The sequence below is a fragment of the Populus nigra genome, chromosome 4 (genome assembly GCF_951802175.1).
Source record: "Populus nigra chromosome 4, ddPopNigr1.1, whole genome shotgun sequence".
Classification (NCBI taxonomy): Eukaryota; Viridiplantae; Streptophyta; class Magnoliopsida; order Malpighiales; family Salicaceae; genus Populus; species Populus nigra.
The window spans coordinates 1,629,441-1,654,589 of record NC_084855.1 but is presented as its reverse complement, the minus strand read 5'-3'; the positions used below and the strand labels follow the sequence as shown (position 1 = coordinate 1,654,589).

General features: G+C 34.3%; 4 protein-coding genes across 4 annotated transcripts; 3 read left to right on the top strand and 1 right to left on the bottom strand.

Annotated features, from left to right (window-relative positions):
* Window positions 1–1,444: 1,444 nt before the first annotated feature.
* LOC133691164 (protein IQ-DOMAIN 32-like) lies at window positions 1,445–6,731 on the top strand. Its single transcript, XM_062111536.1, has 6 exons — window positions 1,445–1,873; window positions 2,687–3,073; window positions 3,167–3,388; window positions 3,966–4,046; window positions 4,144–5,806; window positions 6,313–6,731. The coding sequence occupies exons 1-6, from the start codon at window positions 1,793–1,795 to the stop codon at window positions 6,330–6,332; spliced, it is 2,454 nt and encodes an 817-aa protein (XP_061967520.1). The 5' UTR covers window positions 1,445–1,792; the 3' UTR covers window positions 6,333–6,731.
* A 2,164-nt stretch (window positions 6,732–8,895) lies between these two features.
* On the top strand, window positions 8,896–13,768 carry LOC133692142 (zinc finger CCCH domain-containing protein 6-like). Its single transcript, XM_062112861.1, has 4 exons — window positions 8,896–9,242; window positions 12,131–12,334; window positions 12,421–12,545; window positions 12,624–13,768. The coding sequence occupies exons 1-4, from the start codon at window positions 9,183–9,185 to the stop codon at window positions 13,534–13,536; spliced, it is 1,302 nt and encodes a 433-aa protein (XP_061968845.1). The 5' UTR covers window positions 8,896–9,182; the 3' UTR covers window positions 13,537–13,768.
* Window positions 13,769–16,563: 2,795 nt separating this feature from the next.
* LOC133690716 (uncharacterized) lies at window positions 16,564–20,036 on the bottom strand. The gene is made up of 7 exons (XM_062110982.1): window positions 19,678–20,036; window positions 18,919–19,533; window positions 18,502–18,692; window positions 18,022–18,257; window positions 17,677–17,876; window positions 17,012–17,137; window positions 16,564–16,913 (listed from the first exon to the last, which is right to left on the bottom strand). Exons 1-7 carry the CDS (start codon window positions 19,831–19,833, stop codon window positions 16,815–16,817), a joined length of 1,623 nt encoding a protein of 540 aa, XP_061966966.1. The 5' UTR covers window positions 19,834–20,036; the 3' UTR covers window positions 16,564–16,814.
* A 3,313-nt stretch (window positions 20,037–23,349) lies between these two features.
* Window positions 23,350–24,410, top strand: LOC133691386 (uncharacterized). The gene is made up of 3 exons (XM_062111869.1): window positions 23,350–23,587; window positions 23,659–23,724; window positions 24,099–24,410. The coding sequence occupies exons 1-3, from the start codon at window positions 23,540–23,542 to the stop codon at window positions 24,144–24,146; spliced, it is 162 nt and encodes a 53-aa protein (XP_061967853.1). The 5' UTR covers window positions 23,350–23,539; the 3' UTR covers window positions 24,147–24,410.
* Window positions 24,411–25,149: the final 739 nt, after the last annotated feature.

Below are 25,149 nucleotides of genomic sequence, written 5' to 3'. Positions count from 1 at the left end.
AAAACAAATACTCGTCCAGACAAGTGTCAACTTCTCAGCAACGTTATTCGTCTCACGCGTCGCGATAACTTACATTATTGGCTGGGTAGTGGGTGGCACTGCACTTTTCGTACACACTCTTCTGTCACTGTAAATGCATCATCCATGTTTGTTGTGCAATTGAGTATCGATCCACAGAAGGATAATTTCTGCTCTTGCCAATAAACTCTTGGCAAGTGCCCAAACTCCTAGTGTCCGGAAGTTTGTGCAATGGCATCTGGGGGTGGAAAGAGGCATTTGATTGTGTTCATGACGTGATGTATTTGGAGGATATATTTGCAATACATTTCACATTATTTTTTTTTAATTTTTTCTACATTTTAAGCATGCACTAGACATGGGAAAAAAAAAAAAAAAAAAAAAGAGCATGTGAAAATGCATTTTTGATATATTCTAAAATTTATAAAAAAAATATTGATAAAAAATTAGACAGCAACATATCATGTCAAATATGATATTTTAGCCATGTAACATAATTGTAAAACTTGTACTGTGGAGTTCAAGTTTGTAAAATTTATACTATTGAATTCAAATTATTTGTTAAGATTTCCATAGTTTTTTAATAGTTATTTAAATACACGAGCAACCTAGTTTCAATAAAAGATTTTAAAAGAACTTTAATTTTAATATTTAAATTTTAAAAAATAAGATATATCAAGAATATAAAAGAATTTTAAGTTATGAAAATTTTATATTTATTTAAACAATACCTATTAAATTTTATCCATGTTATAAAATCTAATTGATGGATTGAACTAGTAAGTATGTGTTTGATATTGTAGTACAATATGTTTTTTTACTTAAAAATATATTAAAATAAATTTTTTAAGATTTTTTTTATTTCTAGTATCAACCCATCAAAATTATAAAAAAATTTCACTAAAAAAATATCAACTTCATTTTTCAAGGCGAATATATTTTAAAAAAACATAATAAAATCAAAAGATATCATGCTTTTAATCGAAATTTATAATTTTTCTTGTCAAAAAGCTAAGTCATAATTATACCTTACTGAATTTTCTCTTATTGTATCTCCTACAGTGAACAAGTTAATTAATTAAATAGAACAAAGTTAGTTAGTTAATTAATTAAATTAAAAATAGTTATCAAAACAGGTGATAAACTAGAGAGTTTCAATTTCTTACTGGCTCCAATGCTACAAATTTGAAAGCAATTAATGTAAAGGTCGTCTACAAAAGACAAAAGTCAAAGACACCAATACAGTTCACGAATATACACACCTTTCGCATACCGGACCAATCACGCGTGCCATTACACACCAAATACGACAAACAACACGCTAATGGAGTAAATAAAACGGCAACTTTCAAATTAATCACGATCCAATTAGCAAGAAAATCCCCTCGTAAATAACTTCTCGCGAGTCTCGTGATCAAACGGCTACATGAGCTGAATAATATAAAAAAAATATTAAAAAAAGAAGAGAAAAGGAAAGCGTAGAGGATCTGACAGCCTTTTCAAGCTTCTCTCTTTATCTCAAACGGACAGGGCACAAGGAGAGGAGGGAGAGAGAGAGAGGACCAACGGAGTTGTCGATAAATGACGGATTCCAAAACATGAGTGAGCTCGATTTAAGGAACATGTTGAGGTCCGTGTCTCTCTTGGCTACAATTTCCAACAAGCCACATCGAATATAGGTTGGCTAAGAAAGAAACAGAGTGAGCGAGTGACGAGGGAGGAGTGAGCGAGTGAGGTTTTTTTAGAGAGAGAGAAAAACAAGAAAAACATACAAATGGGAAGATCCACTTCCTGTTTGAAAATAATCACCTGCGGTAGCGATTCTGCTGACAGAGATGATCTTGAACTCCCTGAGGTACCTGATTGGTCAACAATAATCACTTAGTTTTTTCCCTGCTTACTTTCTATTTTCAGTCACTTCTTCTTCTTCTTTTCCCGGAACTTGTTGATTTTTGAGTTTGAGTGGTGATTTATTAGTTAAATTACTAATGTGTTTGGTTCCGAAGAATTGTTGGAAATGGTAAACGAACAATGTGCGGAAGATCCGAGAAACTTTGAATTTTCGTTCAGTGAAGTTTTGTAATTAATGGTGTTAAAAATCTGATTTACTATATTGGTTGAAGCTGGATAGAAGAAGAAGGTCGGACGTTGCAGGAACTTTTTTAGCCATTTTTTGTTCCTTAGTCAAAGTTATTAAGTCTACGCGAGGATTAGAAACTTTCGTCTTTGATTTAGTCAAGGTTTATTAACGCCAATCTAATTTGAAAGTTGAAACTAGTAAATGTAGCATGCTATAATGGATTATCAAACATTATAGGCAGGATTGGCGTTTCGTTTTTGACTGATCAAGTTTGAAGTATGATGGATACATGTAAGATCTATAGATATGGATGACAGAATTCATGGATGGTTTAAGGAAATTATGTGCATCATGGTTGCAATTTGCAATTGGTAGTGTCGATCAGGCATCGCATGTGTATGTGTGAATGTATGTATGTATGTATATTTCTTGCTTGAAATGCCCATTTCATCGAATCGTATTGCTTGTATGTCTATAAGGTTTCGGTAAGCCATTCACCATCAAGAGTTACAGTTGAAAGTTGGAAAAAAAAGGAAGTCTGTTTTAATGTAGCATCAGTTAGATGATGTTATGTAAATTTCATTTCAGAGCAATGGTTCAAGTGACAAGCGCGGATGGAGTTTCCGGAAGAAATCTGCCCGTCATCGAGTTCTCAGCAACACTATCATTTCAGAAACCACCCCTTCTTCTGTGAACAAGGAGAGTCCAGAACCCGCACATCTAAACTTCCAGCCACCAGACATCCCTACTGCTCCGGAAAAAAATGCTGTGATACAATGCACTGATGAGAAACCACAGTTGTCTGAGAAACCACAGCTGCCAGACAAGCTGCAGCTGTCGGAGAAACCACTGTCTGCTTCAACAGACCAGGAAGTAGCTGAGACCATTGTTTTCACCAAGGATGAGAATGAAGTTGATGATCGTGTGGAAGAGTCTGTTGTTATTGTCATACAGGCTGCTGTCAGGGGGTTTTTGGTAATTTTATTTTTGCTTTAAGGAAATGTTTAACTATGGAGCTTGCTTGTTGGTAATCATTCTAATCCATTCTTTCTTCGAACTGTCCTCCAGGCTCAAAAAGAACTCCTCAAGCTTAAGAATGTTGTCAAGTTGCAAGCTGCTGTACGTGGCTACCTTGTCCGGCAGCATGCCATTGGAACCCTACGTTGTGTTCAGGCCATTGTTAAAATGCAAGCTCTTGTTCGTGCTCGCCGTGCTCGTTTGTCACCCAAGAGCTCATATGTAGAAAACGAGGTTGGTGGGAAGCATGGCAAACCTATATCCAAGACCTCGGTAACGCTACTCAACTTAAATAAGAATGTTTTAACCAAAGGGCACTGCCTTTACAAGGGTTTCTGCTTAAGAGTTCAAATTGACAAATGGTTTGGTTATGTGGATGATGCTGGTCTGGCACAACCCACTGTCCAAATGAAATAGCTAGTACTTCAAAACTTTTGTCTGACGTCCCAAATTCTTCATGTCAGTTCACTGTTCTCACTCGGTTACTGTTGCTTTGATTTGAAAGACATTTTCAGAATGTAATAGAAAATTGTGAATTCTTGGAAGGCAAGTATGAAATGATATCTTAAACCAGTGTTTCAAAGTTTGGAGTTGGAGATTAATGAACTAACTTGTGATGTTTCGGAACTTTTCCTTTTCATTTTAGTTAATTGCATTATGCTCGCTATAAGTAACAGCTATCACGAAAGCTACGTGTAGGAGAATTTTCTGCTCTCCTCTTGTTAAAGAAAACTGGCATCTTCTCATGCTTTTGACAAAAAAAACTCTGTTTATATACTTCATGGACAGCAATTCTCTTCCCAAATCATCAGACAGTCTCATACAAGCTTTCTTTTCGTTTTGCTTTCAGGAGAAGGAAAGCTCAGTAATCAAACCAAATGCTACATGCTCTTCCATTGATAAACTGGTCGGCAATAGCTTCGCTCGTCAGGTACGGAAATATGGGGACTATTCTGTGTATTTTGCAACTGTGTTTGTGCTATACATGTCACTTATCAAACATGCTGACCTTTTGCTTTGAATTAAAGCTAATGGAATCGACACCAAAGACCAAGCCTATCCACATCAAGTGTGATTCGTCTAAACGTAATTCTGCATGGAACTGGTTGGAGAGGTGGATGTCTGTTTCATCAGTGGAACCAACACCCAAACCAGAGTTTATAACTGAACAACTAGAAATAGAGAAGAGGGAGAATTTTACCTCTTCTGTGCAAACTAGAGTCCCACCTGAAGAATTCTGTGAGTCGGAAGATTCAAAGTCCAATATCAAGGAAATTGCTCTGCCATCTGAAAGTGAAGAGAGTCTGATAAAATCCGAAGCGTTTGACTTCAAGTTTCAGGTGTGCCATCCAAACTCTCCTTTACCAGGAGATATTTTGGAGCAGCCTCAACCTGAGACGAGTAATAAATCGGATGCAGAAGAAACCTCAATAACTATAAATTCTCTTCCAAATCAAACTATAGAATCTGAAGTAAATTCTAAGAGGGTGAACGATTCTCTTCCTCATAAGCTAGAATTAGATGGTGAACAACCTGATCAACCCAAACGTTCTATGAAAAGGGGAGCCCCTGAACAATTGGAGACTGAAGGAAAGAAATTTGTATATGGATCAAGGAAGGCAAGCAATCCTGCATTCATTGCTGCCCAGACAAAATTCGAGGGGCTGAGTTCAACAACAGCCAGTTTGAGTAGATCATACAGTTCTTCACATCAAGATAGTGGAGTTGAATCAAACACGGAAATATCTGGGATAGATACAGAATCAAGGACCAAGGAGCTTGACATGGCGGAAAACTCAGTCCCCCATAATTCAAGGGTTCAATACGTTGGCTCTGAATGTGGCACTGAACTTTCTGTTACCTCCACACTTGATTCACCTGATGTATTTGAAGTTGGAGCTGCAGAACTTGAGCATGAAGCCAAGGTTTCAGGGGAAGAAACTCGTAATCCTAACAGAACAAAAGACTTAGATGTAGAAGATAAAGACTCATCCAAGGATCAAGTTTCAACTTTGTCTCTCTTGGATCAGCCTGAGAAACTTGAGGACGCCAAAGGTGAATCAGCGAATCCAATTGTTGTTGCAGATTCCGCACAGGAGGAGATGAATCCAGAGAAAAGTGTATCTGATGTCAAGAGAGAGCTGAACTCGGAGACTGGTGGTCTAGCATATAGATCATCCCCAGAAGCTTCTCCCAGAAGCCATGCAACTGTTCCAGAGTCCCAAGGAACACCTTCAAGTCAGTTATCTGTGAAAGCTAAAAAGAGCAGGGCTGACAAAAGCAGTTCAAGCCAAAAACGTAAGTCTTTATCAGCAAGTAAGAGATCTCCATCAAACCCAAATCATGATTCTGGTGCAGGAACTAGTGAGGAACAATTGTCCAAAGATCAAAAGAATGGGAAGAGGCGGAATTCATTTGGTTCCACAAAACCTGACAGCACTGATCAAGAGCCAAGAGACAGCAGCAGCAGCAGTTCTCTCCCTCATTTCATGCAAGCCACGGAATCAGCAAGAGCCAAACTCAACGCAAATAACTCACCAAGATCCAGCCCAGATGTGCAGGACAGAGATTTCATCAAGAAGAGGCAGTCCTTACCTGGTGCAAATGGAAGGCAGGGTTCTCCACGCATCCAGCGGTCAATGTCTCAGGCACAGCAGGGTGCAAAGGGAAATGATAGTCACATTGTTCATGGTATTCTCTGAACTTCCTTGTACTCATTTATATTCTGTCTTGCATTGTGGTTGAAAAGGTTTTCATTGTCATTTAACAAATTTACTCTTATTGGGGATGTTATTTAGTTCCCAACTGCAAATTTTTAAAGATTTGATAGGATATTGTTCAGTACTACTATGATTATTATAGCATCTTTGCTGTTATTAGCATAAATTGCTTAGAATCCATTTAATATAGGTAATGGCTGGTGACCATCATGCATCATGAAACAGTTTATTGTGGGATGGTTCATTTTGGTTTGAAATTCTTTCACCCAAAAGACAGGCTGAATAGATTCTTGCCAATGATGCTGTAATCCACTATTTATTTACTCGCCTCCTGAGTTAACCTTCACAGCATTTGCTGATGCGATGCTGTTGTGGTGGGGAGTTTGTAATCTGAGCATGCATTGCTCCTTACCTTAGGACAATTGTCTCGAAACTGATTGCTCCTGTGCTTAACTGCTCAATTTCTGTTTGTTACAGAGAAAAAGTGGCAGAGGTGAACAAAATGAAAGTGTTAATGTGCACAGCACAGTGTTTTACCTGCCATGGGAAACCTAGAGTTGATTGTTGATCCACAAGACGGCATGTTATCATGTTTTATACAATTTTTCTGCAACTGGATGGCGCTTTAGTTATGCACACTGGGAGTTTGGTAGGAGGAGATAAGGACTTCTTGTATATTACTGGAACCCAAAAAAAAAATTATATTATTTTCTCAAACTCTCCACTGTGGAGGTATGGTCTGTCTGTGTCTGTTCAACGTTATTTTGTGTGATACTGTTGAGGCTTGTTAAACATGTCGTGGGATGTGTATCTGGAGTTTGAGACATTAACAATGACGTGGGAGCTTTCCAAAGGCCACCACTGGTTTTTTCAATAAAGATTTTATTTCTTCAGCAGAGACGCAGGTTAAAATCTCGTTTAGTTCTCTCCACCATTACAAAAGGAGTCCTCCAGGTTTGCAGACTCCCTCTACGGAAAGGATGCAGAGTCCTGACGGAGAGGCATGGATACGCTTCTCATCAAGTGCTTCTGTCATCTTAAGTCGGCAATGTTTCTAAAACAGGAGAGAAAATCCTAAGGCAGTAATGTTTCTTGTGCACAATTAGTGCATCAGCGGGGATCTATAGCCTGGCCCGGCAACGTGACTATACCTGCCTGGTTTAACAAGTCAACTTGGTGAACCGTTCCTCCAAGCCCAGCTGGGCTAGGTTCCTTCCTGAACCATATTTCTGTGTGAACTTGGTAAAATTTAAGCAACTTGATTGACCTGAAAAACTTAGAATAAACTTAATAAGGTTAATTTAATTTTTTTTTTCTAAATCTATTTAAAATGATATTGTATTGGATATAGTTGGGCTGATCTAATAATTTACAGGTTAATTTGCAACTCGAAACTTGAGTCGGGTCATTTCTCAAGTTAGGTATAATGATTACAGCAGGCCTCAGTGAATTTACCTTTATTGTAACATAAGTTTTTGACTTCCAACCTTTCCTTTTGGTTTGGTAATAAAAGTTCAAGTTGAAATCCTCGAAAGCTCAGTGACATGAAAGATGAGGCGACCCAAAACATTCAAAGTCTGTCCAACATGGTCAATTCCACTGACCAACTATGCCTACATTGCTTGAAAAAATCCTAGGATAACTTCCCGTGAGCAAAGTAAAATGACAATAGCAAGTATTTCATTAAAAAAACCCACATCCTGCCTCCCAATAATCACTCGAGGAGTTCTAAGGGAATCTAGCATTGTCATAAAAGAGAAAATAATGATAGTTTTTCCAGGTGTGTTTCACCTGTCTGAGGGCTCAATCTGGGGCGATCTATTTTCCTACTGAATCTAGAAAAGTTCTTGAAGGCATGTGAGGCTCTGCAGAGCAGCAGGGCCTGATCCTTCATGAAGCTATAACCCAGCCCATGGAGAATGCCATAAAAACAACAAAACCATACGTGGCAAAGTAGCTGGCAGGCTATCAACCATGCGTGTACCGACCAGACCAACAGCTTAACCTTTCGTCAGCCAACTGTCCTTTCATCGTCCGATTCAAAAAGAAGAAGATAGAAAATAAAAATTAAAAATAGAAACTGTGGTCAGAAAATCTTTAACGCTTTCCAAAACAGGTCATATCAAACTTCAATCGCGTTTCACTAACGTGGTACTCACCCCACTGCCCAGGTTTGTATCAGTAAATTTTTTCTTCGGCGAAACCACACTTTGATCCAGTGTTATTCCAGCCCGGGCCGGCACGACAACACGGTAACTTGTGGATTCAAAATTTTGTTCTGATTTATTTTTACATCAAACTTGATTGGAAATGATAAAAAATGATTGGATTAATAAATTAATTTATAATTTGATGGTAAAAATTATTATAAAATCTAATTTGATTCTTTAAAAAAACTATTTTCAAAACATTATCTCAAATTTTCTTAAAAAAATAATTTTTAAAACCACATTGTTTTAAATTTATTTTGGTTAATCTAAGTTGATTTACCCAACATATATTTAAGCCTTGAACTAAATTGAGTTTTATAACTTTACTTTATATTTATAAAAGCATCCCATAATAAGATTTGATTTAATTTAAGAAACAGTGATAAATAAAATTTTAAACAATTTTAATTCAGAATTGTTAGTTAAAATTATTTTTTATTTTCTTTTTTTTTAAATATAATATTTCTATTACAATGAAAGTAAGTCTTTAAGAAATACTCATGTTTTATTAACATATTCAAACTTTATTTTTCTTTTTTCGTTCACCCTTCCTTCATTTTCTCTACTTGTTAAAAAAATTAAAATAAATAAAATAAAATAAAATCATCAAAAACACTAAATTATCAATGAATTTAGGAACATAAATATTTAAAAATAAAGCTTGAAGCCACAAGAATCAATCGATTAATTTTATTAAACTCTAATGATGATTAAGTTATAATTAACTCGAGCAGAAATGAAGTTTAGGTACTCATTTCTTATATATAAAAAAAATAAAAAAGAGGAAAAGAAAAATCTCAACTCACGCGCTGAAACCAGAACGTACGTACATACTATAGATACAACAGAAGAGTGAAAAAGGAAGAAGAAAACGATATAGAAACGGCAACTCAAAAGAAAGAAAAAAATCCAGAGGATTAGGGTTCCCTTGGATCCCTCTGTGCTCTCTTCTTCGATCGCTTAAAATCGTGGAATGGGTAAGTAACTGATAAGGAGAGATATCGATGCAGTTGTAAATCTAGTTTTTTTAGGGTTTCGAACTCGGGAGTGGAGTTTTACACTCTAATCGAAAATTAATTTTATGGTGGGGGAAATTGGAAATTGAAAGAATCGAAGAATTTTTGTTGATTTGTAAATATGCGAGGATTGAAGAAATCAAAACGAGTTTGTTGGGCATCAGATGTTAATCTTTGTCAGGTAAAAATTGCAAATTTTTCAAAGAAATTTATCAATTTTAACAAGAAGAAGATGTACTTTGTCGAATTCATTGGCTTAGCATGGAAGTTAGAATCTTGATGAATTCCAATGTCATGCAGTTGAAGAAGAATCTATCCTTGCTATTTTACTGGGAGGAAATGTGTTTTTGATTGCTCACTTGCTTTGCTTCTCTGTTGTTTGTGCTTGTATCACTTACTTTGATAGTGCGTGTGTAATCGGATTCTGTAATGGAACTTTTGATTCTTTCATGGCATTTCTGTGCTTCAGGAGGCCAATACTTGAGCATGGTTTCCATTACATTTAATTTGAAACGAAGCTTGTTGTGTTAGGAAAAGCAGCAGTGATAGAGTAGTTTTTTTTTAATGTGATTTTTTTTTCATCTTGTTATTTACTTTTGAGCTGAAATTAGTAATCTATGTGTTTTTTAAGTGCTTGTGGTTAAAAATGGTATCTTTCTTTTGAGGGGTATTGCTAACTCTAGAAGAATGCAGTAATGAAGGTGATTTTCTTTGAAGTATCTTGTGTTTGTGTGATAGATATGAGGTATGATTGATTCAAGTACAAACTGAAGCTATCTTGGCTAAAAATGTTGTTTTTTTTCTTCTCCAATTTGGATTGTCAATCTAATTACAGTGGAGTAAGCACATTCATGAACTGCAACTCTTTGTGCAAGCTGCTCAAGTACGAGATTGAGATTTATGAAATTTAAGCCTTGAGGCATTTTTGAAGACTGGTCTTTCCTTTATTGCATGTTCACATCAAAAGAATTCTGATTGCTGATAACAATAATCTATGAAATAAAAAAAAGGCTGTAGTAGAAGGTAATTGCCTGAATAAAATTAGAATTACATGTGTTTGCGGAGATTGGGCAGCACCAGCTAAGAATGGTTGAGAAGGGATAATGTATAAGAGGGGCATATGATGTGGAAGCATACACGGTCTTAAATATGCTTTTCTTGGGAGATCAAACTGTCAAAGTTTTAACAAAATCCACAAAGTGCATGCTAACCATGGTATGGTGGAAAATGTTTTATGTTTCGAATTAAGAATTATTGTTCACAAGAGTTTTTTTCTTTTTAGTTATAAAATGTTTTATCTCCAGCTTTGTTTCTTTTTTAGTTCCTTATGCTTTGAATTTCGCTATATAGTTGCCTGCAAACTCTTTGCTTTATATGTGAATGTATGAATTTTTTACCTAGTTGCTTTTTTGGCAAAATCAACTTATGCATAAAGTGCTCCTGGCTGCATCATTTAAAAGTGATTATAATTGATATTGTTATTATGCATTGGTGGTAACATATTTTGTGATGAGATTACTGATAAAAGAGATTCCATCTTGAGGCAAAATATACGTGCATGCATTTGTTCCTATGCATGTGGGATGATGGAGATAGAGGGTTTTGCATTTCTCTGGAACTTATGCTAAAAGTGTACTCATGTCTATGCTATAGTAGTATAGCGAGGTGCAATTTAGCAGTTTTTTCTTAATTGGTTTCCTTCTAAATTTGTTTTCATTTTTCTTTCATCTGGAAAGGGGGGCTAACTCCAAGACTAGAGCTTCCTTTAAGAAGGGAGGCAACTATGGTATATTGACTCATAAGTTCCACAGAACCACTGGTGAGACATTCAAGAGAATCAGACTGCATCAGGGAATTGTGTCCTTGGCTGACAGCCAATAACCATGAACACCTCGTTCCCAGAGATTGTGGCACATTATGCACCTCCAATCTCTGACTTGATTTAAGTTGTCAACGGACTTTAGTGTGCAGCATCCATAGATATTAGATCTATTTACATAATTTGAGTGATCCCTGATTGCTGATCCAGGAAGTTGTCTTTTTCTATCTTCGCAGAGACAAAAGTTCAAACACAAATGTTCTACTTGGTGTTTCAATGTCGCTCCTTGGGGCCCTCTTTTACTTCTCTTCTTTGATGCTGCCTCGTGCACCTATTTCTTTTTTCAAATCATTTACTTCATAAAAGAATCAATCTTCTGAGCATTGTATCTTATGGCTGGACACAAAAAATAAAGACTGGTGGCAGAACATTGATTCAGGAGCATTTGGATCCTCTGTGTACCATGTTATGAAGGAATCAAAATGGATTCAGGAGCATTGATTGTTCTCCAAAACTGCCAAGGGATTTAGCCAATGTTTAAACAATATTTTTTTGAGTGTTTAAATTTGAATTTATTATTCGAAGCTCTACCTGACAAAGGTAGAGACTCAAGCTGATTTCATAAACCTTCACTTACAGAACAAGTTTGAAGTACATGTAACCTCTTAAACATAGGCACTGTGGTTTCAGCTCTCATTCAAATCCAACTATCTAATTGTTGCGGTGTCATTCTTGTCTCTTGCTTCTAAGTCATTGGCTGCATATATGATTCACCCATGTTTTATAGTCTCCATACAAACTGAACATTTGTTGGTTGTTGACTGTGGTCTAGCATCATGCATTCATCTTTAGTGATGGTTTGAAATATCCATCTCATTATCAGTTCACCATTTATTGGATGGCCAGTTCAGGATGTGCATAAAGGAATTGCATGATGTTCAAGGCAGTAAATTTTTTTCACCTGAGAAGATCTTAATTTTCTGTATAAACTAACACTTGCATTGTTATTGCTGTGTACGAGTTCCATTTGTTTCGATTGCTCCTTGGAGTTTCAGAAGTAAACAAGGTTTTAGAAATTCTATTCACTTAAGAAGATACGGGTTCTGGTATAATAAAACTTCCATTGTGATTTTTGTGTTTTAGTTCCCTTTTTTTTTCAATTGCTCCATGGAGTTTCCGATGTTTAATAAAGGATTTAAACAGTAGCTGTAAGGGCCCAGAAATTGAACTCCTGCTTCTCCCCTTACCAGGTAAGGCTGTTCCTGTCAGAGGAATCTCCTTCACAAATCGGGTCAGGTGCTCAAGATCACCTCCAAGCAAAGTCATCATGGCCAACACATTCAGCTGGAACTGATGACTTTCTGCCACCTGGCTTTGAAGGAAGCCATCCTTCAAGCCAGTTGCAGATCAAGTTGTCAGAAGTCCCTGTGATAAAATGGAGATGTCCGCCCAGGGTAAGTCAAAGTTTTATAGTTTTTTAATTGCCCATCCCTTTGGTTTTTAATATCAATCATTGCACTGAAGTTTTGGACTATCGCAGCTTGTCTTGAACTTGACTTGGCAATTGGTTGCTGGGGAAGAAAGCGAAGAGATGGAGGTTCAAAATCAGAGGGAGATGAGAGTGCTTGAAGCTGTTTATCCCCGACCATCTGCCATTCCTCCAAAGTTTGCTACTTCTCTATTTGCCTCTCTCTCTCTCTTTTTCAAATCTACCTCTTGAACTGAAAAGTTGTCTGTATGCAGCTCCACATTTTCTGTGGACCTGGAAAGCTCTCAGCATGGTGATCATCAAATTCCCCTGATTCCTATTACCCCCATTGAAGATGAAGATGCAACAGAGGCACCATCTGATGTGATGGGACCATCAATGGTTCCAATGAATTCACAAGCCCAGCTATTAGCTTCTGGATTTCCATCCTTTCAAAATGGCATTCCTAGCTTTCCAAATGGGAAACCAACTGCAGGAGTTCTCCCTGGTGTCGAACCCGATGCAATGGCTGCTGTCAATAAAAGCAGTGAGCAGGGAAGTTTGATAGACCCTGACCTGCTCCTCAAAATTCTCAGCAACCCAAAATTGATTGAGAAGTTGGTTACTGATCATGGAGCTGTAGCCAATGCACAGAATAATCCCAATACCCCTTTGTCAGATCCTCTAACTTCTCATGTAACTTTGCCCAATCCAGCACATATTCAAATGAATAGAACAGAATCCAGTGCACAAGCATCTTTAACTGCGACTTCAAGTGGATCATTCTACACGCAGCCAAACGGGGTGCCAATGGGGGTTCCTTCTAGTGCACGGATTCCTCCACCAGGAGTTCCATCAACACCTACCGGAGTGACACATGCAAAGGACATTAATTACTATAAGAACTTGATTCAGCAGCATGGAGGCGATAAACAAGAAACACCTCAGCAGTTTGGTAGCCGTTACAATCACCAAGTAGGAACAAGCCAAGATTTAGTTAATTCCAAGTCAAGGGAATCGAAACACAAGATTATGAAGCCTTGTATTTACTTTAATAGTTCAAGAGGATGCCGGAATGGAGTCAATTGTGCATACCAACATGATTCATCATCCCAGCAAAAGGGCAGTGGCATAACGGAGGTGCAAAGCTCAAAGAGAATGAAAATGGATCGGGAGATCAGTAGCTAGTGTAATATTTCAAGTAGCTTTCATCTGACAAAAAAGGCTTATAGCTGCTCAACTTTTTATACTTTCTATTTCATTTTTGGTTTGATCGTTCAGCAAAAAGTTCCTCTCTATCGTGGAACGTTAAAGATTAAATTATGGGCAGAAACCATCATACTTAGAGGTTGATGCGACGTCTCTTCTATCTATCTTGAGCTTACATTGAAGTTGGTATGGAGTTGCTATTTTTGAGCAATTTGTGTTCGAGCCCTTTGAATGGCGCATCTCAATGTTTGTTTGGAACCTCGCAGCTAACACCTCATGTTAACGCAACCACGAGAGGTTGCTTAGTGGTAAAACACAAACCATCTATATTCAATTCCAGATTTTACAGCCAGCATTTCCTATCGTTTTCTTATGACCACCATAAAAACATAGTTGTTAAATCCAGGCTGGGGTTGACCCGGTTAAAAAGCCTTGTTCCGAGTTTCATGATCAACCTAAAAAAAATTAAAAAAATTAATATTTTATATAAAAAAATAAATATAAATATAAGTTATATATATTATAAACCAAGAAGTTAATGGGGCAGCTTTTTACCGTAAGCAAAATGTGGACAGTTATGTCTATTAAATGTAATAGAGATCCGAATCAATTCCATGTATATATGCATCACTTGTAATAATCTTCCTTTAAATATTTTCCAAGCATGGATCTCCTATAAAAATGAAAAACATATATAAATTAAAGGAAAATATCTTAGGATTATCAAGGGATGAAATTATTTAACCTGGATACCTTTGTCATCAAAGTCTGGCTCTCTTTCATCAAACCCACGTCGCATTGTAGACTTGTACTGCTATATCATTATTGTAAGTGTTCATCAAGCTGATTTTTTTCCTACAGCAGTCGACAATAAGGGTATTCTAATTACTTTGACATGCAATAAAAATGATAATGATCATGTTTTAAAGGTTTAATACTCATATATGATAATATCCTAAAATTCAAATTATACGAATAAAAAATTATTTAATATTTATAATAGTAATTAACCAATATATTCAAGTGCTTAAATTTCTTCTTTTTAATCTAAAAAACTCTAGATTTATGATAGAAATTTAAATACCTGCAAAAACAATTTTAGTTAGAGGATTTAAAAACTCTTCGATGATAAAATCAGTATATTTATGAAATAGATATTAAATAACTTAAGGTAATAAATGACTTAAAAGAACTTTAAATTCAAAAAACAAACATATTTGTTCTTGAATTTTAAATTAATTAATACTCTGAAATTTATATATCTTTATCTTAAGAGATGAAAAGTTCTAACATTTTACGGATAATTCAAGGAGTATTTATACCCTTGAACCTTGTCATTTTCAAAGAAAAGAAGGACTGAAAAGTTCTTTGTTTTCGGTGATATTAATGGGAGATAAATATTTTTTATATATCATTAATAAGATAGTAAGTATGGTAAGTTCCTTAAAAAATTTAGTATACATCCATGAGTATAGATATGGTTATTTATCATGTCTTTAATACTTTTATTATAGAGGATTGTCCATGATTATGCATATAGCCTTAGAACTTGATAATATTTAAGTTCTTTGGGTCCGGTATATTCATCAAACCTACATTACCTTGAACTTGATTGATTATCAAGTTTAAGTTCTTTGAGTTTGGTATATTCGTCAAATCCATTTTATTTAAAATGATTTTTATTTATATAAATTTTAACCAAAAAATTAACTCGTTAATTATCATCACTAACATGTTAAATTAATGACTAAAAACATGTTTATAACTTTACTTCTTATACAGAATTGTGTTGCTAGATAATAATAAATAATTATAAAATGTTGGAGGAAACTAATGGTATAATAAAACATTAGTTTACATGTTGTTAGAAGTTGCTCCACTTATTCATCTTTCAAAAGAAATATTCAAATTGGAGAACTAATCTTTAAATATTCAAATTGTTACAAAGATGATAAAAGATTAAGTTGAAATCTAAATTAAGAAATAAAAACGAGAAACCAATAAATCTATAAACTTATAAATCAACAAAAAATATATAAGTATATAGGGTGCAAAATGTTCTTATATCTTCCAATCTAACTAAAACTTCACATGCACTTCTAGTAATATTCGACACCGTATGTGCTAAGGATTTTGTAGAGATAAAAGCAATGGGAATTTGAGGAGATATGTGTAGTTATTGCTTTAGCATATCGTTGTTAACTGATTTGATAGTGATAGCTTGGTGTGCTTTTAAGTATTTTGCACCCTTTTTTTATTTTCTTGCCAACCCAAAGCATAATTTAAATTCCCCAGATGTAATTAATAAATAATGAAATAAAATTATAAAAATAGTTTTTCTACTAATAAACGAATTAATTGAAAAATTGTTGAAAAGTGATTGAATGAAACCAAACTTGTAAAATAACATTAATAATACATCTAAATCTAATTTTCACAGAGTTCTCTAAATCATGGTGAGTTTTTCAAATTTTTGTTTGTAATGCTTGAGCTATAATTTGAAAATGGTATTTGAACTCAGAAGTTTTTTTTTTTTTTTAATTGAGGGAGATGCCGTGTAAACAAATTATAGCAATGTCACCCTCTTAAATGTTCTCATGGCAAATAACTTTTTTTAATTTGTTACTAAATGAAGCTTTGAAGCCCAGCCAAAAATGGCAGGAACGTAACCCGTACTCGAACATTAATTCATCATCAACGATGTGTACAACCAGTCTATCACGACATACGACATTTATACAACTTAGAACAAGAAATGTGAAGAGTATCAGTACCGAATCTAAAAAAGATTAAGTTTTGAAATCTAAATTAAGAAACAAAAACACGAAACCCCGAAATCTATAAATCAACCAAAAATGCAAGCATAAATGGTGCAAAATGTTCTTATAACTCAAACCCCTTTAAAGTTTTTGCGAGTTTTTCAAGTTTTTGTTAGTAATGCTCATGTTATAATTTGAAAATGGAATTTGAACTATAAGTTTATTTTTAGTCCAGAGATATCCCATGTAAAAAGACATTATAGCAATGTCACTCTGCCTTAAATATTCTCATGGCAAATAACTTTTTAATGGGTTACTAAATGATGCTTTGAGGCAAAGATGGCAGGAACACAACCCGCACTCATGCATTACGTCATTATTAACCATTTGTGCAACCAACATTTATACAACAAGAAATGTGAATAGTATAGGTACCAGATCTAACTTCTACATGATTGTAACAACCTCGCCACCATCAAAACTTCCTGTCCACTTTCTTCAGCGGTCTTCCCTTTGAACTCTGTTAGGGTCAGCCATAATATCCATCATCATCTTCTCAGGTGAGTCCTCCCAACTTGCAAAAGTTTTCAAGTCAACCTGCCGAAAATACAAGTTATATGGTTTTTTCATATGTCAGATTCAACTCTTGAATTTGAATATCAACATAGGCCTTCTATGTATGGCAGGTTAATTACCTTGCGTCTTTGTTCAGTGAAAAGGTCCTCTCTCTTCTTATATGAAAGTTGAATCTCCCTTGCTTTCCTCCCACCTAGACCCCAAACTTCAACCTCTAAAATCAAAGCTTCAACCGGGAGAAACCCCTACGGTACAGATTTATAATTTGGAAACAAAGTTGTTAGCCTTTAAACGTGTTCATAGACTATTAATATGGATTTTCCAGTGTTCATACGCATGTTATTGTCATTGCTATTCAATCCATATATTGTCTAACAGGCAATCTTATATGATCAAAATCATCTCCATGAAGATGACAAACAATTAGATTAGAGATTGCCTTCCGTGAGAAAAAAATTTCAGAAATTCCACAGTGAAAAACACAAATCAATCAAAGAAACAAAATGGTTAACAAAATTATTGATAAAGAATACTTACTGATGCATGCATGCACGCACTCAGAGACCAAGACAAGTTAATTTAAAACAGAAAATCAAAAAGGAACAAATTACTCGAAACCACAAACGGCGCACAAACTAAGGTCATGGCAAAAAGCAAGGTAGATTTCCACTATTAGAATAGCTAATGCTGTCTTCCTCTGCCAGATCACATTCTTCAAATACTAAGATTTGGGAGCCAAAAGCTCACCAATAGTGGTAATGTGGTTAGCCAAACACACTGGTACCTGATTTGGGAAAAGGGGCCCATGATGGTATGTTTTGTCAATAGCGTGATGACGCACGGTAGCTTTGGCAAAGTCTTCATCCATATAAACTCTCTCATTCCCATTGGTTCCCCCAAATGCAATGCCCACGGGCTTTGGATGTGGCTCATAAACTCTACCAGTAGGATGCAAGTGGCTGTAAACAAAGTTTCTCTCCTTCCCTGCCAATGGTTTTACAATTGGCCACTAAGGTCTCAAAATGGAAGCATTTTTCATGGATTCCAATTGGGCCTATCAACTTTCACAAAAGAAATAATTTAAGAGAATTTGTGACTCTCTCTCCCCTCAATCATTTAAATCACATACCAGAAGGTGAGAATGCATGAAAGACTGGACATATAGCATATAGGGTTCCAGAATTTCCATAGAACATATCCCTGTTTTCAAAACCCTGGTGCGTGAGTGCACATATGATCCATTTCCTAATATTGGTGTTATCTTCTTGTGCATCTCCAGTAGCAGAAATTAGAAGGAGCAACGGACCAAGATAACCTTCAATGTTAGACCAAAATCTGTTCAAGCCCTTCCCATGGAGAGATGACCTAAGAGTCGTTGGAAAACAAATGCTGAGTGAAATTTGATACAGTAGCAAGCAAATTAATAACTAAAACTGACACATGATACCCTGAAAGAAAGTGGGGAGGGGAGAGAATGGGTTGGTGGTAGCAACTGAAGCATTACGAGCAATTTTACTGGTCATTAAATTTATTTAGGGCATCAGCAGGATAAGCAGCATAAAATACAGGCAATTAGGTCTAAAAAAGATCAGAAGGGAAGATGACAAACCGATAAAGAAGATTTTCATCTTTAGCATCACCGTCACTAGGAAAGTACGGTTTCAAAATTTCTTCACTTATTGTACCCCTGATAGTAAGGGAAATTCCCCACGCTCTTCCACAGGTTAGAAGGTAGGAGCTGCACTCCTTTTCTGGAGAGATTTCTCTTGATGATGAGTTTGAAGATTCCAGCACATCTTGCTGTTGATTGAGAAGGAAAATCATATCACATATGAGCTCTCATAACCAGTCATAAACTTTTAAGTCAAATAGGATAGAGCTAGTAAAATGTCATATGAGCAGAAAGCAAGATCAAGTTGCTTGTTTATAATCTAAGCAGGAAAAAAATCATAAGTGGCTGGCTAACCCCTTAATCTTTAAATGACATCAAAGCAAAAAAATTTGTGATTTGGTTAATATTACATACCTCTGAAATAGCGAAGTTTTGCAGTCTTGCATTGACAAATTGTGTAAAACACTCCGTGAGGTTAGGCACTGTTGTCAACATCCATGTAAGAAACTTTCCTGCAGGAAGTTGTACACCTAAACTTGAAATATCACAATCCCACAATTCCAATCCACTGCCACCCTCAGCACAAGAAACAACTGCTGATAGCACCAAAGGACTAATATCCGGAAGATATAGATACTCTCTCTCTTTCAAAACTCTCCAAGTTCTTGAATTCCACAGCATAGTCCAACACATCCAAAGAAACATAAGCACATCAATAGGTAACAGCAACCCACTTACCTTATAATCACCATCATCAATAGCTTCAAACTCCAGTTTCAAAGGAATTCCTGCTTTCACTCCCGCTGCAGCAAACAGTCTCAACAATGTCTTAAGTAATGCTGAGACAGGCATCCTCCCACAGCATTTCAAATAACCTCTTACAAACTCAACCCAATTGACCCCTCCTTTATCAGTAACAAAAAACAGATCTACCATTGATGGACCCAAATGATCCAATAATCCCAAATGGCAATCAGGAATTTTAAGTGCTTCACATTCTTTGTTTTTATAATTCAAAGAGAAGCATTTCTGCAACAAATTAAAATTACATGACTATCCAAAAATTATTGGGCAATACAGGGGAAAAAAAATACAGCTTTTAAAGAGAAAAGCTGGGTTCTTTATCAAGATAATTTAGAACCCATAATTTATTCTTGGTGTTTTTGTAAGTACCTGTAGAGATTGAAGAGGGATTGCATTTGTTTGTGGATCGGCAAGCTTAGAGAAAGCATTTTGAAGCAAGGAGATTGATCCGGTGGAAGCTGCTAGACTTTCCACTTCCCTTTGTTCACGTGATACGTTCTGCTCCGTAGAAGACGATGCTCCCATTCTGGCAGCAAGCAAGCAAACAACAACTGAGATTTTGTTTCTCTAAAGTGAGAATACGAGTGGATTTTCTTCTCTTTCCGTTTGGTTGTCTAGAAAAACTGAGTGATAGTATTTCTCGATTTCTGATTTTTAAGCGGCAAGCAAAAGCATCCATATCATCTGTTTGCTGCTTGCCACGTCGCGTGTGAATCACCCTGCCAGTGCTCATGTTGTTGAATAATACTATTTAAGTCAACCGCGCTACCCTTATTTTTATCTTGTATATATATATATATATATATATAAAAAGGTTATATATACAGCTATTTTTCAATATATTTCTTTAGTTAAAAAATTTTAAATACAAATCAAAAAAATTATGTATACATATAATAAAATAAATTGAAAATTATGTTTGTTAATAAATTAAAAAAATAACAATAACTAAAAACAAACTGAAAAAATCAAGAATCAGGTGTAGATCAAGATATTTAATTTCGCAAAACAGAATATTTATTCAATTGTGTTGTGTTTGCTAAATTTTGTTAGTAAAAATAATTTTTTGTATTTAGTAAAATAATAATATAAATAGACACACACATTAAATTGTTTGAATTAAATAAAAACATAAAAAATATATTATGCAAAACTACACATATTATAAATATTATCTAGAAATAAATATTTTTTTATTTTCAAGAATAAAGTTCATCTATATAAAAGATAAAAAAATATATATAGAAAAATTAGAAAAATCACTTCAAAAATTAAACAAATATGAAATAATCTTATAAAAATCTCAATAAAAAATGATTAAATAAGAAAATAAAAACATCACAAATTTGCGATATTAATTGAAATATAAATTTAAAAATTATTTTAAAAATATGCATATTAAAAAAATATCAATCAAAATAAAAAATAATAATAGCCCAAGTATTGTGGACCCAAACGAGTTAAATAACCTTTTATCATAAATTTATACTTATATTAAAATAAAATAAAAACTTAAGTGCAGGGATGGGCTTTAAAGCCCAAGCTCGTGGGCTTGGGTATGGTTCCTTTTTTATTTATTTTTGAAATGAATAGATGATTTATCGTTCATCTTTACTATTTAAAAAAAAATACATGGGTAACACATCGCTTGCAAGCCTAGTTTTTTGCCACCATAATCATGGCCAAAAAGTCAGTGCAACGATTCTCTTGGTCAAAAAACATAATTTTTAAATCATTTAAACTCAAAACACATCTCGTTAACACCCTTAGAACACCCACAAGCCAATGCATCAACTCAAAATACCAAAAACATGGTCTAAAAACTCAAGATCAAACCGGTTTAGATTTATCTTTTTTGATCTATAACTATTTTTTCAATAAATATTGAGGTATCAAAAAACCACTATGAAACTCTTCTCGTCTCATGAAACTCGTGGAAACAAAAAAAAATCATTTTTGTGGTAAAAAATGGCTTGAATGGTGATTTTCTCTCTCGTCACTAGAATTCAACAACCCCTCTTTTTCTCGTCTCTAATTAAGGACTAAAAATAATACAAATAAATTTGTGTATCAAAAATAAATTTAAAAATTTAAAGGGATCTAAATTGTATAATTTATGTTATCTTGAAAGTTTGAGGATATAAGTATATTTTTTCTAATATCTATTACACATCATCTATATTTCACGTCTTTTTCATTACGATCCCTCTTGTTCCAATTTCACAACTGGGTAAGAAATTCAAAGTAATTTGCTTTCAATTAAGATTAAATCACTTAAAATTAAACTTAGAGAACTAAAAAGAAGAACTAAAAAAAACACAGGAGGTTTATAGTATCATGTGAGTGTGTAGACAATTCTAGTTATTGGAAAACCCTTGAGTTTTAGTTTTATACTTGGTTGTTAGGTTTTGGTTCACGAGTATATCCAATTTAATATTTTATATTTTATAAATTATAAAATTGACTATTTATTTTTGTTTTAAACCCTAGTAAGTTTGATATATTAGATTAGACTAATTTTTTTTATTGATATTATAGATATTTACATGTTGAGCTTATATTACCAATTTTAATGGATTCGCATTTAGAGACAGACCTCTAATGTTATGTCTAACTTTCATACATTGCACCACCATTAAATTATAGTTACCTTTTATCTCCTCTCTAATAAAAAGACAATCCTTTTTTTATACGTTAAAAAAATATAATATAAAACTATGAAAACTTCATTTTCTTTGTTTTTTCAGTTTCTAATTTGAAAGAGAATATAAAAAGTTGTTGGATTTTGACTATAGAGAAAGAAAATTTTCATTAACATGGATCTCAACCACTAAAACAATCGATTCTAATATCAACGAGTTTCATTTGTAGGAATAGTTTCACTTAAGTGTTTTTCACCTTGAAAATGCTTAAAAAAAGATATGGACTCGAAAATATATATATTTTTATTTCATGTTGCTTTCGAGTTTTTTGGCAATTTTTTAGGTCATGAATGAATTTATTGATATGTTAAGGGTGTCTTCTATATATTTATGGATAAGATATTGGTTGAAAAATAGGTTTTTAAGGGAGATAAAACTCCCCTAGCTTTCTAATTACAATGATACTAGAATTTAAGGAGAAACAAGCAATGTGTCATTTATCAAAGTAGATGACGAGTTGTCTGAAAATAAAAGGATTGTTCGCCCCTTGAAAAAAAAGTTAACCTAAGTATGCGGGCCATCCAAGGTAGGCACACATGCCTAAAGTTTGTTTTATGTCCTTTAACTTTTTTCCTTTCAATTCCAGCATTCAAATTTTGGTTTTTCATTGAATTTTTTTGTTGTTTTTTTTAAATAACATCTTTAACAATCTTTTATGATATTTTATAGAATATTATTTAATTCAGTGCATGGCTCTGTTTTTTATTCTTAATTTGATGTATTCTTAACCCCTTAATATTTCTTTCAAAATAAATCATTTCATTGTTTGTTTTTTTGAAGGTATTTTTTTATTTGACTTTAAAAAAACCCTTCTTTTGTTGTTATTTTTCTTTTTAAAATATAACTATTTTTTATTTCAAACCATGGCATCAATCTTATTTTTTTGAGAGAAAAATTGATGTTTGATATAAAGAAAGTCTCCTGCATCTAGTTGGTGTATAATTAAATAAAAAAAATTACAGAAATAAAAACTTATTTCATCCAATAATGTTCATGACATAGTTTGCACATTTATCAAGTTATTAGATCCTGGGTCTCCTTTTCTTATCGTTTTTTAAATTCAATATTTTTATTTTCAATTATGCCTTTTAAATTTTATTTTTTACACTTGTTATAAGAATTGTGTAGAATAAATATTTTTATATATATAAAATATTTCATCCGTCATTAAAATATTATATATATTTATTTATTTTTTATATTAGCACATCTAAAAATATAAATAAATAATTTAAATTTTTAAAAAATGTAAAATTTAAAAATACCGCAAAAACAAAGACACTTAATTGATAGATAAAGTAGCAAAAATATAAAAATCGGAACGCTGCGTTTGATGTTTGCGGGGGTGACTTGACATTGAGGTTGGCAACCCGACCCTTGAAAAAGCGATTCGAGAGGAAGATTTGGATATTGGGATCGCGCAGAAGAAAAAATCAGAAGCGACAAGTCCACCTTCCACCTAGCTTCACCGGAGTTCTGATCTAGGGTTTTCTCGAAAGGCTTTCTTGATCATATCTCCAACTAATCAAATGACTCCACCTCCAGGTCCTTACTCCGGCGCCAGCACTCTCGCTCTGGTGAGCAACTCTCTCTCCACTCTCTTCCTTCTGGTCGATTCCTGACCTTTAAAAAGTTGATTTATGTGTAGGTGGCGCGTGCATCGGCATTCAGTTTTGGCTTGGTTTATGGAAGTGTGAAGCTCAAGATTCTCAAGGTACTTAACTTGTTTAAGCTTTCTTAATTTTATTGATCATTTGCTAGGCAGATCTATTTCTGTTATCAGTTTTATTTTATACTTGTCAATTTGATTAAGTTGTTTTCATGGAGTAATAAATGAATAGATTTTATTCACTAACAAATCAATAAGCTAATTATGCGAAAATTTTGATTAAATTGGCCTTGATCTGGCAAATTTTGTTGTATGTAAGTTATTAACGTTTCGATTCAAATTTGATTCGTGATGAAACTTGGATGCAGCCGTTTGTTGTTACATTCTGTCGATTTCGTTAAGAGAATTCATCTTTTGAGGATTTGTTGGGACTGATTGTTAATTTCTGAGAGAAAAAAATTGATTTCTTTGATTATCAGATGAAAGTGAATTCGCGTAACAAGGCGGAAGCTAAGGCACATCACTGAGGAGATAGTGTTGAATGATGAAATAAATGATCATGGATCTTTCAAATGGTTGACATTGGATAGGATTACTCGTATGCAAAAGAGACTCTTGATTTAGAGAATCTGGAGTTTTTTCAATTAATTTTTTTATGAATCACGAGAATGGCTGCTGTTAATTTTCATTTCTGAGGAAGTGAGACATAGTTTTCTATGAATTGAACATGTAGAAGAACAATTGTTTTGCAGATTTCTGGATTCATATACCATATCTCGAGGCTTTTACAATCTTCTTTTTAATACAGAACAGTTGTGCTTGGTGATTCCTACCTCGATAATTATTGTTCATTACCACGTCTTTAAGCTCTATAGTTATGCTGTCTTATTGAAGCAAGTATTTCAAAGAACTTGGCCTTTTCTGTTTCAAGGTTTTGTTCTACCAGTTGACGCCCAAGTAAATGGCAGAAACAAGTTTTTTCGATAGGTTTTCCCCTTCTCTTTTTTTTTAATGGTTTTTGGAAGGGCATGTATCAAGATTCAAGATTTTGGATACTCTGCTCTTCCCTGTATGTTTACAGTGTATCTATTTTGATCGCCTTTTTGTTCATAACCTATTCATTGCTAGATCAAGTGAGCCTTCATATTCATGAATCAGCATTCTCGCCTGGATCATCCCAGTCGTACAATTAGCTTGAGGTCTCTTAGAAATGTTAGTGTTGTTTATTCACAATGGTTGTGATGCTCAGTGGTGCTGATCATTTATTTATTTTCTTTTTTATCGGTAATCTAAACATATTTTGTGAGCAGTTTTGGAAAACCCAATGTCGATTGCACTTTTTTTCTCCTTGATTATGGGTTTGGCCTTTAAGTTATAATTAAGGCTGGGTTTGTTTTATTGAAAAGTAATTTTCAGGAAACTATTTTTTAAATTTTGCTGTGTTTGTTTGCCATTAGAAAAAGTTGGTTAATGGAAAACACTTTCCGGTCACTGGAAAACACTTTCCAGTCAAAGAAAAATTTGGGTTGA